General features: G+C 44.6%; 1 protein-coding gene across 1 annotated transcript in view; it reads right to left on the minus strand.

Annotated features, from left to right (window-relative positions):
- LOC306934279 (heterogeneous nuclear ribonucleoprotein A0-like) overlaps positions 1–18,522 on the minus strand; it is a gene marked incomplete at both ends in the record, with an annotated part of 306,611 nt that extends 288,089 nt beyond the window's left edge. The window contains one exon of the mRNA XM_079516850.1: positions 17,980–18,522. Within this exon, the coding sequence (XP_079372976.1) occupies positions 17,980–18,522 (543 nt within the window). The remainder of the gene's footprint in view (positions 1–17,979) is intronic.
- Between the last annotated feature and the right edge of the window lie 3,093 nt (positions 18,523–21,615).

A 21,615-nucleotide genomic window follows, 5' to 3' on the forward strand; every position in this document is an offset into this window, starting at 1 on the left:
GAGTAGACGAGGTGGAATGTATTACACATAGCAGTGAAATCCTGTCCTGACCCCATAGCTGACTGTGCTCTGGCCATGTGCTCCTCAGCCGTCCCACCTCCCATGTTTCCCGCTCGTTTTTCTGTTTCAATTTCGGAGGGAATTCAACAGCTCAAGGCTGGCTCCGTTGAATGTCAGCCAATGTTCTGAAACAGTTCTTCATGATCTGCTTTTGGCTTTTTCACTTTGGAAAGGGTTTTATAGAACTGTATATATAGGCCTATAGTTTGTTTTTACAGGATTAGTTGTAAATTATTTGCTTTTTTACACTCTCCTTTTTTTACTGCATGCTGTTGCTCAGTTTAATTTCTTATTCATTCCTCGTTCTGTTTTTTAAATGTATGAAATGTGAATATAGGCTAGAAAGTGTTCTGAAATTTGAGGAATAAACTTTTCTTTTCTTTCCTGTAGTATGTTATACGTTGTCCCATGATTTACCGTACTAACCATGTGTCACTATTTTTCTTCTGTAATGAAAGCAATTTGCACAGCTTCTTATCTTTCATATGATATAATAAATAATGTAATGATAAAGATGACGTTTTAATTTTAAGACTGACCCATCTGTCACTCAAGGAGAAGGATGGCTTTGTTGCGTAACCGTCCACATGTTGAAGAAGCGAGACGCACATGGTGTATGACTTTGAAACCAAGGCTATTTGTAGTGACACAGTAGAGCAAAGTGAGAAAGAACGTGAACCAATCTTTCTCCCTGTGGTCTGTGAGACACAGTGGTGAGTGGTGAGTGGTGCAGACTACAGATACAAAGCAATGAGTGATGAAGATGGGAAGCTCATTACATGATCACTTGCGTGACCGGTTCCTACCGGTATAGAGTATGTAGAACTTGTAATTGTATTTGGCCAATGGTAAATTAGCACAAACATATAAGTACTGGTCTTGACTGGTTGGGACAGTCTACAGCCTTGCAACCCAATAGGGTAGCGCACGCACGCACGCACGCACGCACGCACGCACGCACGCACGCACGCACGCAGGTTGTGACTGGTTGCCAATCAGGACGATAGGTCGTCCAGATTGCACGCACACGCACGCACGCGCACGCACGCACGCACGCACGCACGCACGCAAGTACTGGTCTTGACTGGTTGGGACAGTCTACAGCCTTGCAACCCAATAGGGTAGCGCACGCACGCACGCACGCACGCACGCACGCACGCACGCACGCACGCACGCACGCACGCAGGTTGTGACTGGTTGCCAATCAGGACGATAGGTCGTCCAGATTGCACGCACGCGCGCACGCGCACACACGCACGCACGCACGCACGCACACACGCACACACGCACACACACACACACACACACGCACACACACACACACACACACACACACACACACACACACACACACACACACACACACAGTACAGGGAGCAGCTTTTCAATGTGTACACTGTGTAATTTTGTAGAGGTATCTAAAGAGCACAAAGTAAGTTTCTTTTTTTTTTAACATAATTTTTATCCCACGATTTTGTAACCCATTTCCCCCCCCTGTGTCAATTATCTAATGTGATCCTGGGCTCTACACACCCTCCGCTAACCTAGTCCCCATATATGGGGGACATGGGGAGAGCTGAGCAACGGACTTGAACTCATGCTTCCTTCATGCCTGATTGTCAAAGTTGCTCCTTTACACCTGACAGGGGGGAGTTTCCCTGGTTGGACGTATAGCGCGTGGAAGGAACACGTTATTCCAACCAGTTCCTTTCCCCTCCATCAGGCATCCCCGGCATCCAGTCACGTGACTCACGCCCCTTCCTTTCGTAAGCTTCCTTGCCCGGAAGTAGGAAGAGTTATTCTGTGTGCATAGATAGAGCCCATTCATTGTAATGAGCTGGCCCCAGTGCTGCTGCTATAATATCACCAGTACAGTACAGACTGTAACTTGGCCCATGTCCAGTTGATCCTCAGACCATAGCGTGTGCCTGGGATCCTCTCTATTGTTCTGGCTGCCCGTCGGTATGTCCCAACAGGTGGCTGACTGACCACAGGCCCTCTGACCTAGCAAGCATGTGCTGTCATATAAAAAGATGACACTAGCTGTAAATAGTCATTTTTCTCTGTAAAGGGGAATCATAGTTGGAAAGGGTGAAGGTATAGCCTACTGTCTGTTGGTATAGGTACAGTATATTGAGAAAAGGATATCCCCTTGAGATGTATGATCTCGTTTTCGAGGGGGTCCAGCAACATACAGCAAATACAGAACAATACAACAAATACATTCATGCATACATAATCAAACAACAAAGCTCTCCTAAAACTAGCCGCTCCAACCCCACCTAATCACCCGCAACATAGTATCAATAGATCAATATATTCATGTAATGATAGAAAGATGTAAAGATGATGAACATACACCGGAAAGCCAAAGACAGGCCAAAAAAAAACCATAACAGCAGAGTACAAACATATATGGAGCTCATCAAGCACGATGACCAATATAACCTGGACAATATCAATGGGATGTGACCTGTGTTGCATAATTGGATGTCACTCGCTCTTCACCTTCTTATTACCAGGATCTGTATTCAGAGCAAAAAGGGCCTAAGAACAGTGGTGGAAAGTAACTAAGTACAGTACATAAAGTTTACTTATAGGCCTACTGTACTTAAGTACAATTGTGAGGTACTTATACTTCACTAAATATTTCCAAAAAATATAACATATTATTTGCCAAGATAATGTGTAAATAAACTAACAAACAAAATACATTTAATTTACACAACGACACACTGATGTTATCAACACATTTGTATTATTATGTATTGTGTGTCCCTGCTGTCTCTCTCTCAGCTAAGGGGTCCTTGGCCCGGAAAACACAATTTTGTTGTCACAATTTTTGAGTGTCACAATTTTTGTATTTTTCCAGTTTTTCATGTGTCTATGAGGTGACAGTACTTCATTAGACACCCTGGAGTTGTTTTTATGTGCAATGGTGTATTAACTTTGTATTTAGGGTTTCTTCCTGGAGGCTGAACCCTTGACAGTCAAACAGGCCAATGAAGTAAACAGTAATATAGTGACACCACACTATCAGCCCCTCCCCTAATCCCTCCCCCTTTATCATACAACTACAGCTGTGGGGGCGGCTTCAGTTCAGGTGGATCACCACCCATCAGGCAAACCAGGCATACTTAATGAACTGGTGGGCGTGTCCACATAAAAGCATAATTTTAACAAATACTGTACACTTTTTGGAAAAAGTTCTTCCCCCTTATATTGTAATAATACCTGATGATCATGTTTTAGGGTGGAAAAAAATGGTGGCACTCCATCTTTAAAATGTGTAACCCTTGAAAATATTTGTTGTACTTGTACTGGTCCGAGACATAGGTAGACCTATGAGTGTGATCCACACTGGCCAAATCATATTCTAATCAGAGATTTGACATTTATGTATAAGCGTTTGTTTATACAGACCCCTGCGCCAACCCAGCGGTCCCCCGTTTTCCCTCTACACCAAATCAAGTTGCCGGAAATGGCCGATCTGCAAGCGATCGCTAAAAGTCCCCATGCATGTGACATCGTCCTATGGATGATGTGGTGGAGTAATGTAGAATGTATTTTTCTCACGCTATTTGTGTCAGGAGGGCAGAGGCGTTATGAACAGTGTTGCCAGATCTTGCTGTAGAAACAAGCGTACAGGTAGGGGTGGCACAATTATTATATAATCGTTTAATCGCGATTATTTGAGGTAATCGCAATTATTATGACATAATCGTCATAATTGTATCCATGTTGAAAGATGTCATACATTAAAAAAAAAAAAAAAAGCAGAAATAGCAGATCTGGAACAAAATACTTTCAGATGTGGGTCCGAACCACCGATATGTACATGTGACTTTACGGGGAAGAACGAGCACAAAGTCGCTTATACTAAGCAGACTTGGCAACTATGGAGCTGAGGAGAAGAAGGGCAGGACCTACTGTCTGTATGAAGCAGCTGAAACTAGGTCAGTGGTATTCACTCACTGCTGTGCCAGAAAGGTCAGCCGGTGTGTGTATTGTATTCATTCATTCCACCTCCACACTCCAACGGCTAAATCTATCGCAAACGTTTTCATGCCAAGGAGGACCCCCGAAATTATTATGTATTTGACCACGGATCTCCATCTGAAAAATAAATAAATATATATGTTTTATGCCAGTGAGATGATAGTGAGAAAAAATAAAGCAAAGAAAAAGACCATTTACTGCATCAATCAGTAATCAATAAACTGTACTACACACTACATCGGCCAAATTGTCAAACAATATAAGAAAGAGGCAAAAAAGAGGTGTTGTATCTGCTATTTTTGCAAAATGTATCTGTGGTCAAGTCCAACTCCAACTAAATGTAAATGCCTCAACTCCTACCTTCCATGTGCTGGTGCGTCCCCAGTTCAAATATGATTATTTTGGAGGTCACGGTCCGAAAATGTTAAAATCCACAGTGGTAGAGTATGTTAATACAATATACTTACTTATACAATGTATGGTAGAATATGCTAATACAATACAACTTACAATCTGTATGGTATATAACTTATACAATCTATATGGTAGAGTATATGTTTATACAATATAAGTTATACAATCTATATGGTAGAATATGTTTATACAATATAACTTATACAATTGGGGTGATTGTATTTTCTGTTCCTGCTCTTCTATTGAGACGTTTAGATCGTGTCAAAGGTCATGACTCCTAGACACAGAATCTGACACGAACTTTGACCAGATGGTCAATATTTATTCAATGTATCCCCTGAGCAAGGAGGCAGGCTTTATTAGCAGAATGGACAAACTAAAAATGTTCAGCACAGGTTCAAATTCGGGGTAGACTTAAGGCTTATATACAGCACTTCGATGTACAATGAATAGCGGCAATAGCATTTTTGTCCCGATCTGCTCACGTGATCGGAAATCTGCAGGGCCGATCACGACATTTTCAAATTATCGGAATCGGATCGGGACATCCCTCAGTGTCAAATATTATATCCATATCATGATATTACACTGGATATTGTCTGTCATTTAGGATATTGCACTATTGTGAGATATGGTATAAGTGTTCTGTAAAAATATAAACATCTGATTGGGAAAAATCAGTATCGGCAGATACTCAAAATTAAATGATCGGAATCGGACCGGGAGCAAAAAAACGTGATCGGGACATCCCTACTTTCTACCAATAGATCAGCTATTTTTGGGATTTCTTCCAAAATATTTAGAATTCCTATTTTTTTTTACACTCCAGAATTACTTCTATACTACTTCGTCTAGTGAGGATGCTATGCTCAAAATAGGGGTAGGCAGGTTTAAAGTGTTTCATCCTCACGGCGTTGCTTCGGTTTGAGGGTCTGCACGACACACTTAATTAAACAACAGCGCCCCATATAGTAGCGCTATTGTTCTCTGCAGTCGGTCAGTCAGCCCACACGCCTTCAGGACCTGAATGGACTGACTTCACTTGCATTTGACATTTTTCTAACAGAACAATAACCGGTCTTGTTCCTTGTATGCGGTTAGAACCAGACTGGGCCGGTTGACTCCCGCCTAATAGCCTCGCGATACGACGCTACCGCCGCTGACGCTACTGCTATCGTCGGTGGCGGGGGGTGGCGTAGGAGGTCGGGATGCGTTGACTGACTATACCGGCTTTGACCGGCTCGGCTCAGGCTGGGTCGGGTGGGCTCCGCTGCACACAGAGGACTCATTGTGGGTGTGATGAGTGTGTCCTTTCGATGTGTCATTTCCCATGCTCGGGAAAGGTCACGCGACCTCCCAGCTGAGGTCGGCGCTCGGCATGCAGTGCTCGCGTTCGTGTGGCTGGCTTATCGCCCGTCTTCCTTCCTTCATTCTGTCCTTCACGGTGGCGGTGGCTGTCCTTGTTGCCGTTCAGTGGTTCCTTCACGGTGGCGGTGGCTGTCCTTGTTGCCGTTCAGTGGTTCCTTCACGGTGGCGGTGGCTGTCCTTGTTGCCGTTCAGTGGTTCCTTCACGGTGGCGGTGGCTGTCCTTGTTGCCGTTCAGTGGTTCCTTCACGGTGGCGGTGGCTGTCCTTGTTGCCGTTCAGTGGTTTGTTATCAGTGGGTGTGAGGCAGGCTGCTTCATAACACGACCACAAGCTGCCTGGTGGTGCTGTCAGCCAGCCGTATGGCCTCAGACAGTGTGCTATCTAAGTACAGTAGTCCTGACCTGTACTGACCCCCTGCTGGGCCAGAAAGTCCTCTTTTAAAACCCATTAAAACCAGGAAAGAATCATCTGTGTAATTGTGTGTGTGTGTGTGTGTGTGTATGTATGTATGTATGTATGTATGTATGTATGTAATATGTATGTATGTAATATGTATGTATGTATGTATGTATGTATGTATGTGTGTGTGTGTGTGTGTGTGTGTGTGTGTGTGTGTGTGTATGTATGTATGTATGTATGTATGTATGTATGTATGTATGTATGTATGTATGTATGTATGTGTGTGTGTGTGTGTGTGTGTGTGTACCTTATATATCGTCACTGTCGGCTGGAAAGCCTTGTACTTCCAATACGGTTAGGCTACTTTTCAGGAAATGCATAAAAAAGAACCCTGTGATCCAGTGGATCCAATGTAGTTGTCATTTAGTCACAAGCTCTTGTTATCACTTTTCATTGGTTATTATGCATTTTTACAACTGATAGACAGACGTACAAATCCACTATCTGCAAGTTTAAATCACTAGATTGTGAGCTTGTAGATCAACCATTTTTGCTATACTTTTGAAAATGACGTAAGTGAAGTAAAGGGTATTAAGTGGTGATATCTTTTTGTGTATCTGCACAGGAGGATTGATTGATTGATTGATTGAAAATTGTATTAACAGTTTGCAGAATTACAGTACATTTCAAGCACAAACTCAATACAAAGGCTGTTAACTGTGAGTGGACGACCCAATTAAGCATTACACTTGTTTACAACAGGGTCCACCATGTTCAATTCATCAAAACATTTAGAGACGTACAAATAGACACTTCTATATAGACAAAGAACAGAACAGGAATTCATCATAATGGAGGTAAAAAGGGAAAAGAAACATATACAGTGAGGGGAAAAGGGTGGGGGGGGATTCAGATTTTACGGGGGCCGGTTTCGAATTGCAGCCATCCGTAGGTGGCCTTTGAGAGCGGTTTTGAAGGAGTCAAGGGATTCTCATGTCTTAATGACTGTTGGTAGGGCGTTCCACATTTTTGTGGCATAGGAGCAAAAATAATTTAGTCCCTTGTTTGTGCCGAATCTGGGTTGTACATGGTTCGTTGCACTCCCTCTGGTGTTGTGGGTGTGGACTTCGTTAACATTAAGGAAGTATCTAGACAGGTACATGGGTATCTTGGTGGAGTATCGAATCTTGTGGACCAGACCCATTGCAAGATGCTGTACTCTGTCGTCGACCCTAAGCCATGCCAGTCTGTCAAAGTGGGCAGGGGTGAGGTGGGTTCGGGGGGTGAGGCCAAGTAGGAGCAGGGAAACGACCTGTTGAAGCCTGGCTGCAGTTCATAGAGTTATATATAAACTAGAGAGCGGACAGCCCCACGCCACCCCAACTATTAATTTCACTGGAAGTTGCTCAGTAGTGTTTGAAGCACCCGGAAGAAAGCTCTACTTCCGCAATTTATCCATTTGGACACCAACATTTGGCAAAAGTGCTAACGTGCCTGAATCGATTCATGAACGAGCGCTCTGTGTTAAACCCCAGCTACGTGCTCTTTTGCTCGTTCTACATGCACGACTCATGAGCAAAACCACCCCTTGCAGTTCCAGCTTTGGCCAGTAACCATATAAGGAGGCTATATGGTGATTGGTGCCTGAAGAGCTGATTGAGCTGATTGATTAGAGCATGGGGAGCATCTTGAGTGGAATGCTCTTCTACTGTGGTTGGTTGATTAGAAATCGAAGGGTGGAGCCTGCAGTGTATATAAGGGATTACTCCCTCTTTCTTTGGTGTGTCACGTAGGTGGCGCCTAAACCACCACACTTTGGGAACCACTGTTGTAAAGTATAACCACGCTTGATTGAAATCAGGGTTTGTGGTATTTGAAAGTGTTGCATAACAGATTGCACATAGTTTGGTGCTCATGATGATGATGATGATGATGATGATCAGAGCAGCTGTCATGTAGGATCTCTGGCCTTCAGCAGCGGCAGGACTGACCGCCTCGCTCCATGGAAAACTAAACTGGTCTCAGCTGGCTTGATGATGACCACCACATGCCATGAGAGAGAAAGAGAGAGAGGGGGGAGGGATATAGAAATAGGAGCGAGAGAGAGAGAGAGAGAGTGGGGCGGAGGGTGCGTTGTGACACAGCTTCCCTGCAAAGATAACTGGCTGGCACCTTATCAAGGCCATGTTTATCATCTGTTATTTTATTGCGCACGCACGCACGCACACACACACGGGACAGAAGGGCACTCTCAAAATGTGTCACATTCTTTTGCACATATGGTATGTGCGCGCACAGGCGCGCACACACACACACACACACACACACACACACACACACACACACACACACACACACACACACACACACACACACACACACACACACACACACACACACACACACACACACACACACACACACACACACAGTACACATACAGTACATTCACACATGGAGAACTGGAGAGGTACATTGAAATGCAAGTAAATACCCACCCCCTATGGCACTTGAGCAGCGCACACTGGTTGTTGTTGTCTAAACACTGGACTAACACATGCTGAAATGTAATTACAAAGCACTAAAACGCTAAAAAAGCAAATAAAGACACATAGCCTGAACGTTACGTGGGGACAAATCATTCTGCACGTTAATGGATGTGTTTATTCAGTGCATTGTTGCAGAAAAAACCCACCATTCGCTGTGGATATAGCAAAGAACAACTGGAGGTGGTTTCGGAACTATAGTGAAGCCAACAGGCAGTAGAAGCACAGCGCTCTACGTATTGAGCTTCTTGATAAGTGGTTCTCAAGCTTTTAGGCCACAACCCCCCAAAATAATAATTGAACCGGGGACCCCCCCCGGATCGCCCCAGTTGAGGCCATCCGTTTTGTGACTCGGTTCCACAGATATATTGTGAAAAAAGACGATCTAAGTTCACAACGTTGTAAGCTTGTAGATCGTCCATATTCACACTTTTGGCCTGTATCTTATATAATTTGATATTAATTTATTTATTTTTCCCCTGGGGTATTAAAAAAAAGGCCCAGATCTGTTTTTTGTCTTTGTCTTTTTCTTTTGTCTGCCCACTCTCTTCTTTTTCTCCTTCTGAAATGTACACTCTGAAGCGATATTGCCCTTTGCCCCTGTTAAGTGTTGACCTGATGCCATATGTAGTCCTGAAGAAAGCAAGGATGTTACAGAGACACTGGAGATGGAGTCACTTGGAGGGGGGAGGGAGGGAAGAGGGGTGAAAAAAAAATCCTTGGGAACTGCACTTGTGTCCTATGTATGCATAGAAATGCTGTTATTGTACTGCTTTTTCCAAATAAAATAAATGTAAAAAAAAAAAAGAAAAAAAAAAGGCCCAGATCACTGTGATCTGGGGACCCCCCCAAAAAACATCATGCGGGGACCCCGTTCCCACAGGTTGAGAACCACTATTTTAGATCGGCTATTTTCGACGCACGACACACGGCCGAGCGGCAAGAGCATGAACCTAAACTCTGACTAAGGTCACCCGTCTCACTGCAAAACAAGTCATCTCCGTGCCAGGCACCATGCATAACACCTATTCAAGGCTGCCAAGAGGGGGTAAAAATATCAGCCAACAGACAGACAGACAGCGGAGTCTATAAATCCAGCCAAGCAGACAGCATAGTGTGAACAAGACAACCAGACAGTCAACCACACGCAAACCCCCTGGACTAGTCTCCTCTTGACCCCGGCATTCTGTTCTGGTCCCTTCTGGGAAGTCAGCTGACTGTTTCACCTGTAGAGCAAGACCACATTAGTTAAACATGATACTGACCATGACCATGATACTGACTACTGACATGATACTGATTGCTGGCCATGGTACTGTCATGAGACTGACTACTGACATGATACTGACCATGATACTGACATGATACTGACTGCTGACCATGGTACTGTCATGATACTGACTACTGACCATGGCACTGTCATGATACTGACTACTGACATGATACTGACATGATACTGACTGCTGACCATGGTACTGTCATGATACTGACTACTGACATGATACTGACTACTGACATGATACTGACATGATACTGACTGCTGACCATGGTACTGTCATGATACTGACTACTGACATGATACTGACTGCTGACCATGGTACTGTCATGATACTGACTACTGACATGATACTGACTGCTGACCATGGTACTGTCATGATACTGACTACTGACATGATACTGACCATGATACCGACATGATAATGACATGATACTGACATGATACCGACTGCTGACCATGATACTGTCATGATACTGACTACTGACATGATACTGACTACTGACCATGATACCGACATGATACTGACTATGATACTGACCATGATACTGACATGATAATGACATGATACTGACTATGATACTGACCATGATACTGACCATGATACTGACTACTGACATGATACTGACCATGATACTGACCATGCTACTGACATGATAATGACATGATACTGACATGATACTGACCATGATACTGACATGATAATGACATGATATTGACTATGATACTGACCATCACCATGATAATGACATGATAATGACATGATATTGACTATGATACTGACATGATTCTGACCATGATACTGACATGATGCTGACTACTGACATGATACTGACCATGATACTGACATGATGCTGACTACTGACCATGATACTGACATGATACTGATCATGATATGCTTCAATCAATAAGCCAGTCATTCCAATAAACGTGTGACATTGATCTATGAGTCGTGCTTCTGTGGTCCAAGGCAGTCTGCTTCCTCCATTGCTCCTATACTCCTCTTTATCTCCAGGCGTGCCTTTTAATCTCCATGACCTTTGAAGTGCAGGGGACGGAGAGACGGAGAGAGCCAATTAAAAGGTCACGGTATCCGATTGGGTTCAAATAAAAAAGATACCCAATGTTCCGAGACCACGGTACATCCAACAGGCCCAGGTGGTGTGATATAGTGTTGCTTTTCTTAGACTGCTACCGTACATGTCTGTCTGTCTGTCTGTCTGTCTGTCCCCACATATGTGACTATGACAAGCATATCTCGAGAACCATCTGACCGATCAATTTCAAACTTGGCGTGTGACCGAGGACCTGGGGGGAGTGACCGAGGATCTGACATGCTACCGACCATAATACCGACATGATACTGACCATGATACCTGGGGGGATTGCCGAGTGGGAAGTTGTTCAGATCAGTAGTCCAGGAGTCTATCTATAAGTGATCTTGATACCAAATATACTGACAGACATGATACTGACCATGATACAGACATAAACAGTGGTAACAGTTATAGTATAATTTGGCATATTTTATTTCTGACATAATACACTACTACTGTTTTGACAACATAGAATACATGTAGTGTGGTATTATGTTATGTATATATAGCACATTATTTGTTCCACACAACAATCCCAACAGGAAAACAGAGATACCAATGGAGTCACTGGTGGGCAGACAGGAAGAATACACATTTATGAAGGTAATTTAAAAGCACACAGCTATGCAGGTCAAAGTAGAACATGCAGTAATCCTGGTCTCTATACTGCCTCCCCCTGGTCAGCCGGGGCGCCTGATGGTGGGGAAAGGAACTGGTTGGAAGTGTTCCTTCCACACGCTACATCCTACCGGGGAAACTAACAGGGGGTGTCAGGTGATAGGTCACTCCTCATGCAATGAAGGAAGCATGAGCTCAGTTCGGAGCTCTCACCAGATTGGTCATTGACACCTGTAGGTGAAAAGAAAAATGGGTTACAAAAAACGAGGGATTAAAATGTTGAGTTAAAAGAAATGTCAAATCTTTCTTTAGGTGTGCTTGAAGTTATGTGTTACTCCCCTGAGTGCAGGTGCACTTCTGGGACCCGTTTGAAGCGCATCTGGTGGAATCACAGGCATTGTCTACACAGCTAGGCTGTGATCAGGTGCGGCTGCCGCATCAAGGCCCACCTGTAGATCCTCCCCCTGCTCTCATCTACACACACACAGTTGGGGAAGGGGTTTTGTCTCCGTCTCATCTCTGCCGGGTAGAAACCTCATAGGCCTACAGTACGGTATGTCCAAAACTGTTACTTTTCAGGATTCAAATAAAACCCCCCAGCAAAAAGCAGCGACAAGGGCCTGGGCCATGGCTCAGTGGTCCAGGCACCTTGGCTGGTAATCCAGTCTGGCAGTGTGCGACGGCCTTTACTGCAAGTCTTCCCCCCCATCTCTCTCCCCATTTCCTGTCAGGCTACTGTCTGTCCCTCCATAAAAAAATAAAGGCGAAAGCCAAAAAAGAAAACATTTTTAAAAAAAAAGCAGCGACAAGCTCAAGCTTGTGGATCTGCTACTTTTGATCACTTTTGTGTGACGCCGTAGTATGATCATATGCGACAAGAGCTCGGTTTCTGCCTGACAGCGACCTTTTGTTCTCGTCTTGTGTAGCAGAAGTGACTCATCATCCCTGGCCTCTCTCTGTGCCTATAAGCCCGTAGCTGTAAGAGCATCCAGTACATGTCATGTGCCACGAATGAGCCTGCTGGTGCTGCTGCAGCAGATGTGGATGAGTCTGCTGCGTCTGTTTGCTTTGTCTATTTCACAGGAAGCTGACAGGAGCAACGGGGAATGTAGTGTTGGTGTACACGCTGTCGAGTGAGCAAGAAGACGTAGAATCACACCTGCTTATACTGGCAGTCCTATTATACTCCCCATTAGAACACACTCCCAGATCACATCAGTCCCATTATACTCCCCATTAGAACACACTCCCAGATCACATGAAAGCTGCCCCCACCCTTGTCACGCTACGAGCTTGTAGGTCTGCTATTTAAAAAAAAATTTTTTTTGGAAAATAATTTGGGGACCGCCTAAAATAATTTGGCGACCCCCTGAGGGGTCGCGACCCACGGGTTGAGAACCCCTGGTGTAAACCACTCCTACAACTGGCTTTGTTAGTTTACGTGTCTGTTCGTACCAAAAAATGAGCATGGTTGCTATGGTCACCCAGTTCACACGGGTGTGATTTCATTACGTAAGACATTACGTCAGACCACAGTTGATCAGTCTATATAAGACCTTACACCACTCAGTTCACACGGGTGTGATTTTTGTATGTACTGTAACTTTCTAATGCTCTATTTAAATTATACATGTTTTAGGGCCATGTCATGTGATCTACCTGCACAGCCTTTGTGATCTACTGGTAGATCACGATCTACCTTTTGGGCACCCCTGCTCTAGCCCCTCCTATGTCCAGCTTTTAGTGTGTGTCCACAAACCTTGTCCTACACAAACATTAAATTCCCATTGACAATGAATGGACGATTTTACGTCATAGTGTAAACACAAACATTGCGTAACACAAACATTGATATGTTGTATATATATACATTGAAGACAAAAGTGAGGAGGGAAATTCTGATTGGCCGGAATGAGATGATGTATGATGATGTACGATGATAAGGGTGCCCCTCACTTCACATGGATGTGATTTTCTCTCCTATACAGGTTTAATGTTTGTTTTTAGTTCACTGTTTGTTTTAAAAACGCCATTGACAATGAAGGGAAAATTTACGTCATCTTGTCCCTAACACAAACATTAAATGCCATTAACAATAAAGAGAATTTAATGTTTGTTTTGACACTGTTTGTTTTACATCACATAATCAACATGAGTTAGACTTTAATATATTAGCGCCCCTCACGTCACACAGGTGAGATTTTTTTCCTTCTGTTTTGTAAAGCGACTGCGCTATATAAATTGTATGTATTATTATTAGGGGTCAAGCCCAAAGGGCTATCGTTCTTCACAAAATTCGTCAATATGGTAGAGGGCCGTGAGAATCCCTCATGAAGCTCACAGTCATTCGTCAAAAGATCTCTGACCTTTACATTTCCCAAAGAGTACATTTTATGATTTGCTCGATCCACTTTTTCGGACAAAAAAGCGACGTCAAATAATTTCGTGGCCTTGGTAACCACTTCCCTTGAAATTTCCATTCATGCGAATGGAGTCTGGACTGTATTCTTTCCTGTTGTGGAGAAAAAACCCTTCAAAGGAATTTAGATTAGATTATATATTTACATGACCGCATTTACCGCACTGACGAAATGAAAGCTGAGCCAGAAAGGCAAAGCTCTCTGTCTACCGAGCAATCTTTCTACCGAAACTGCTCTCACCTCTGGTCATGAAGTGTGGGTCATGACCGAAAGAATCAGGTTGGCCAAAATGAGTTATCTGACGGGTGGCTGGCATCTCCCTTAGAGATATAGTGAGAAGTTCACTCACACGAGAGAGACTTGGAGTATCCACTCTTCTTCGCTTGGAAAGGAGCCATCTTAGGTGGTTCGGTATGGATGCCTCCTGAGCGTCTCCCTAGGGAGGTCCTCGCTGCATGTCCCACTGGGAGGAGACCCCGGGGCAGACCAAGGACCAGATGGGGGGACCGGATGGGGGCGGCGGTGGCTCAGGGGTAGAGTGGCTGGATGGTAACCACAAGGTTGCCGGCTCAAACCCGGGCTCCCCCAGAGTTAGTGTCGAAGTGTCCTTGAGCAAGACACTGAACCCCTAATTGCTCCTGATGTGCTGGTTGGTGCCTTGCATGGTTTCCGCAGCCATCAGTGTATGAATGTGTGTGTGAATGGGTGAATGTAATGCACAATCTATGTAAAGCGCCTTGGATAAAGGCGCTATATAAATGCACCATTTACATATCAGCACAACTCTCCCATCGGATCAAAAACTGTTAGGAGAAGGCGCACTCAAGTTCAACTGGGAGTCCCAAGGAGTAGGACTTCTCTTACAATAGCTGGGTGCAGACTTTTGAAGATTTACAGTACAGAGAAAGCTATATCCACACTCTCTTGAGTAGTTGTGCATGAACATGTTTTAATTTGAGCAAACACAGCAGTAGCAGTGTATCTGAGAAATGTTGCTCTGGAAAGGAAAGACTGGAAATCTCTGCTGGAACTGTTTACCCTGCGATCTGATTCCGGATAAGCGGTTCAAAATGGGTGGATGGATAGAATGGATTACAGTTAAGCCCTATTTTATACTTTTGCCAGTAGCCTACTTTTGCTCAAGTAAGATTTTGAATACAGTACTTTTACTTAACATAGTCTTTGTACATTGTGGTATTACTTTTACTTAAGTTAAGAAAAAGAGCTTCTTCCACACTGGTTATGTGTGTACACAGGCGGAGTGTGCAAGACACAGAATCACTCATGCTTACTATAGGACAACAAATCGGCCTCTCTCAGTCACACTCGACTGGATTCTGAGGAGTTGTATATCGTTGCTGTTGGGAAGAAACCTCTTATCTCAATATTTTAACTTTGTATGTGTGTGTGTGTTTATTTTTTTTGTAAATTAACGCCCCTACTTGATCATACTACAGCGTCACGTCACACAAAAGCATCAAAAGTAGCTGATCTACAAGGTCAAAACGCAGACGTGTTTCGAGCTTGTGGATCTGCTACTTTTGCTATTTTCAAATTTGAATCCAGAAAAGTAACAGTTTGGGACATATTAGGTTTCCGCCCAACAGAGACGACAGTGGCGTGCACAGATAGACACTAGGGGGTGCTAGAGCACCCCCTGCCCTTTTGGCAATGTGCCCTTTTGAAAAAAAGAAAACAAAAAACTTTTTCTTTTTCTTTTAAAAAAATAGCAGACCTACAAGCTCGTAGCGCGCCACTCGGTGGCGCGCTATGAGCTTGTAGATCTGCTATTTTTCAATAGCTAAAGCATAACATAATGCTAACACCAAAAGGGGTTCCCGCCCAAAATGGATTAAGGCAACCGGCCGGTTCCACGCGCTGCACAAGGTGCCCTTTTTTAACTTGAGCACATGCCCCTCTAAATGTCTGTGCACACCACTGAGAGACGAGATGGGGAAGTGACTGCGATGCTTGCTCAGCAGTCTCTCTGGGAAGGAGCGGGAATTGAACACGCCTCTGAGCGAGACAGCAAACCCCCTGCTGTGAAGACAAAGTAGTCGGGTAATTGTTCTGTTTTTGCCTGTAAAGACTCCTCTGACACAAGAACACTCTCTACCGAATGGAGTTAAACAGGAAGAATATAACTTTATAATTGGATCGTGGATGCTTCAAGGTGTGTGTGGTGCCGTGCGTATGCGTGCATGCGTACGTGTGTGTACGTGTGCGTGCATTTGCGTGTGTGTGTGTACGCATGTATGCGCGTTGTGTGAGATGGGGACAAAAACGGTAGGCTATGTGCAACACTTATATATGTGTCAGTCAGATATAACAATATACCTCAGGCACTTCAGGAGAGACTACAGACTATCCAAATAGGCTACTGCATGTTGCACTCGATCGACTGGTCTGCATGTATTTATTATTTTGCTAAATAATAAACACGTGCTGACCAGTCGAGTGCTCCAGTATATTTTATTTAGGTTACCCAAATATAATTGGGTAATAATAATAATGAATTGCATTTTTATGGCGCTATTCTATGCACTACGTGCCTACTCAAAGCGCTTACAATGGTTCATTCATTCATACATTGGGAGGTGAAGCGGCGAACAGTCGACGCCAGCGTCCTCACTTCCCACATTCACACACCAATGGTGGCAAGCTCACACGGACCAACTCATTGGAGGCAATGTAGGGTTCAGTGTCTTGCCCAAGGACACTTCGACATGTGGACAGGAGGAGCCAGGATTCGAACCGCCGACCCATGGATCATTGGATGACCTGCTCTACCTCCTGAGCCACAGCCGCCCCTCTCCTGAAGTGCCCAGGTTGTCCCTGTTGAGCACCGACGAGCCCTTCTGCCTTTGACTGAAGCAAGTTGGACTTCGATTTGTATTTATATTTGTATGTGTGTATAAACTGTGAAATAATTATCTACATCAGCTAGAGTGGTTCTCAAAGTGGGGTTCAGGGACCCTCAGGTTTTCTTGAGGGTGTTCCAAATGGATAGATACTGGAATGCAGGTCTAAATGTTTGAGAACCACTGAGGAATACAAATGAATGAAACACGTGCTAACCATGTAAAACGTGTTTTTCATGTGGTCAGGAAACTGACTCTGGTCTAGAATAGAATGCAACAGAATATATATCTGTATTGTCTGTATGGGTAGAAAGTCACGATTGGGGTCTCAACTTTTTTTCTTTTAAGGTCAGGCAAATTTGAGTGAATTTCACCCAGGTGAAGGAGGGTCTGATCAATAGACAAAAGTATACATACTATATTTATTGAATCCAGAAGGCTCCTTTGGCACTACTCATACAGGTACAAGCAACAAAATGCAAGTGTTGTCATCAATCTCATCTTTTCAACATTTCAAAAAATGGGTAAGAACACCAGTGAATAAAGCAATATGCTTTTAGGGATTCTGATTTGAACTTTTTCTAATTTGCATAGACATTGAACTGTGACACAATTTAATCTTAACGAGCGGATAAAAAAGCCTGGATCTGTTTGTTTCTTACAATTTTATCCCACAATTTTGTAACCCATTTTTTTTTCACCCAGTGTCAATTACTGACGCTACACTCCCTCTGCCAACCTGGAGAGCAACGGACTGACCTCATGCCCCTTTCAATGCATGAGGAGTCCAAGCCGCTTCTTTTCACCTGACGGGGGGGGTTTCCCCGGTTGGACGTAGCGTGTGGAAGGAGCACTAATGACATGGAGGAGAGAACACGCCCCCAGCGCTCACAGCGCCCCCAGCAGGAATCGAAGCCAGGACTTGAGCCTGCATCTCTTGCCGGGTGAGGGCTGTCTTCACCTCGACCTTGTGTCCATTGACGGTGTGGAACTTCATGACGAGCGCCTTGTCCACGGAGTCATTATCCGTGAAATAGACAAATCCGAAGCCACTCTTCCTGTTGGTCTCCTTCTCTGAGATCACCTTGGCCTTCTCGATTTTGCCAAACTGACCGAAATATTCGGTTAGGTGCTCCTCCTCAATGTCATCTTTAAGCCCCCCGACGAAAATCTTCTTAACTTTGGCGATGGCCTCAGGCTTGTTGGCCTCTTCCCTCGCCTCGGCTCTCTTCAGCCCGACCGTGCTGCCGTCGACGACATGTGGCCTAGCCGCCATTGCAGCGTCGGCCTCTTCGGCCGTCGAGTAGGTTACAAAGCCGAAATGACGGGAGCGCTGCCGCTGCTTGCTCAGCACGACGATGCAGTCAACGAGTGTGCCGAACTGCTCGAAATGCTTTCGGAGCCCATCGTCGTCTGTATCCACGTTAAGTCCACCGACAAAAAGTTTACAAAGTAGGTCAGCCATTTTCGTTTTTATCTAAAGACTTGTTGACCGCAGAACAACCGCAAGCAAGAGTTTAGCAAGAATCTGCTAAGCTTCTGGTTTACTAGATACGGTTTACTAGATACGCAAATGCTTGCTAAGAACAGTATGTGTCTATTATATACTAATTGATGTGATGTCATACTGACAACAACTTCCAGCCAATCGCAGCACGGAATGAGGGTTCCCAGCCAATCAGCGCAGAAGGACACACCTTCCAGCCAATCACACCGCGCAATAGGTGTGGACGCATTCCGTCCGCAAATTTCGTCCTCATATTTTGAGGACACAATCTCTAAAATTCCCTAGAGGCCAACGAAAGACCTGCATTTTTCACATCTACCTTTCATAGCGCCACCAGGAAGACGACTTATGTAAAACGTTTATTTTATATTACTCCTTCAGATTTTATCCAAATGTCACGCAAATCAGTACACATGATCTCTATAGTCATGTGATCAAGAACGATGTGTTAAATGTTTCGTATTCCATCGTGATTGGCTAAGATTGACATCAAAACTTTGCAGGAGTGGCATGTTTTGAACAAAATTCCGCAAATCATGAAGGCAGCGTCTGGTTGCGGTGAAACTGTGCACACACGTTTCCCTCTAGGCGGAGGAAGAAATGCCTCACGCGTACGGTGGCGCTATAACAGGCCGAGTCACCTCTTTACCTAAAATTGCACCGATCTGCGTAAAGGTCTGTATGCAGTCCCTTGTCTCCATTATGAGCACATCAGCCAGTGCCATCTCTACAGGGGGGCATTGGGGGGCATTGCCCCCCCAGATTGGATTTTGTGCCCCTCCAGTCCAGATTGGCTAGTAGTACCCTACCCTACCCTACCAATTTTTTAATGTTTTACACGATTTTGAAAACACAGGACATTGATGTTAAGTCCAAGGTGCCTAGGGACTCTGCAAGGCAGGGGCGTCCTACTCCCTGAGCCAGGCTTGCACTTGACCGCATACCTAAGGATCGAAGACTTGAGGACTGTGATGTCGAGACATGCTATAAGTTCTCCATGATTATTGTAAATATATACAAGTTCAAATTAATTGAATAGTTAATAGAAATACAAGGTAATATATGCATGCAGAAGACATTATAATGCTCAACATATTTGTATTTCTTTGTTTGTTGTTGTTGTTGTAGCCAACAACAAACAAAGCCTATTATAGGTGTAGCCTAATTGTAGCCTACTTGTAGCCTTTTTTAAGCATCACTTTGTTAATAGGCGACTATTTGTTATACATAGGGGGGTTTTGAAAAATGAAGTGCCCCCTTTGGATATATGTATTGATGCCCATATGGCATAAAGGGACATAGACCGACAGATACAGAGATCTCCATATACGGGCATAAACGGGACAGACAGACAGATACAGGGACCTAAGGGACAGGGACAGACAGAGACAGGGCCCTAAGGGACAGGGACAGACAGATACAGGGACCTAAGAGACAGGGACAGACAGGGACCTAAGGGACAGGGACAGACAGATACAGGGACCTAAGAGACAGGGACAGACAGGGACCTAAGGGACAGGGACAGACAGATACAGGGACCTAAGAGACAGGGACAGACAGGGACCTAAGGGACAGGGACAGACAGATACAGGGACCTAAGAGACAGGGACAGACAGGGACCTAAGGGACAGGGACAGACAGATACAGGGACCTAAGGGACAGGGACAGACAGATACAGGGACCTACGAGACAGGGACAGACAGGGACCTAAGGGACAGGGACAGACAGGGACCTAAGAGACAGGGACAGACAGGGACAGACAGGGACAGACAGATACAGGGACCTAAGGGACAGGGACAGACAGATACAGGGACCTACGAGACAGGGACAGACAGGGACCTAAGGGACAGGGACAGACAGGGACCTAAGAGACAGGGACAGACAGGGACCTAAGGGACAGGGACAGACAGATACAGGGACCTAAGAGACAGAGACAGACAGGGACCTAAGGGACAGGCAGATACAGGGACCTAAGGGACAGGGACAGACAGGGACCTAAGGGACAGGGACAGACAGATACAGGGACCTAAGAGACAGAGACAGACAGGGACCTAAGGGACAGGGACAGACAGATACAGGGACCTAAGAGACAGGGGCCTAAGGGACAGGGACTGACAGATATGGCTCGGCGAGTAGTAGCAGGAGAACACAATGGAACACTTGGAGACGAGGCACCACTCACCCATTTCATCCTTTTGTTCAACACCTGTCTCCACTCTTCCGCTTCCCTTTAGCCCTTTAAGACCTGCATGAGGCCCATTCTACAGATGCCTTCTAAATCTGTAGTTCTCAAACCTTTTTGTGTCAACTTAAGGATCCCCAAAATGATGAAATGGCCCCCCCATGTGAAATTGTTTTGTGCCAGGGAGATCCCCAGAAGAGATTTGTATTAAAAAATTCGAAAGTAGCCTATTCATCAATTTTTCACATTTTTCAACAAAAAAGACCTTTCAATGTTCAAAAATACCAGAATGTGAGCTTGTACATCAAAAATATAACATAAAATCTAACATAGAGGTAGACGCTTTCCCGGTTTGTACGGGCTAATACACCTGACCTCGACTGTTGTCTGTCGATATTGGCACTATTGAAAGAGACCGTTGCTAACAGGCATTCATCGTGTATGCAGAAGTGGGTCAGAGTATTGTAAGGCTGGGAGACACGTTGTGTGCGATTGGTTCCGGACACCCATCCACACCGAGAACCTTTGTAATGCGTCGCATGACAGTGACCTGCATGGACAATAGTTTATTTTCAGTTTTCAAGAAAATTGGGGTCTCAGGCGGGCTTCTTCTAGCCATTCAGCTGTGGCTGACCCACTTTTACACAACTGCTGATGTCATAATACCGTGCACTGCCTTATATGTATCAAACTATTTGCTGCTTAACTGCTTTCTAGTTTCTCCTGCTATAAATTACACTGTGTATCTCAGTGCGGTTCATTTTAACGTCCGTTATGGAATGGAGACAAATTTTAAACTAGAACTGCACTCTGTCGAGTGCCTACTTGCTTGTTGCACACTAGTAGGCCATACATGGCCTACTAGTGCG

This window comes from Electrona antarctica (assembly GCF_951216825.1).
Source record: "Electrona antarctica genome assembly, chromosome: 12".
Lineage (NCBI taxonomy): Eukaryota > Metazoa > Chordata > Actinopteri > Myctophiformes > Myctophidae > Electrona > Electrona antarctica.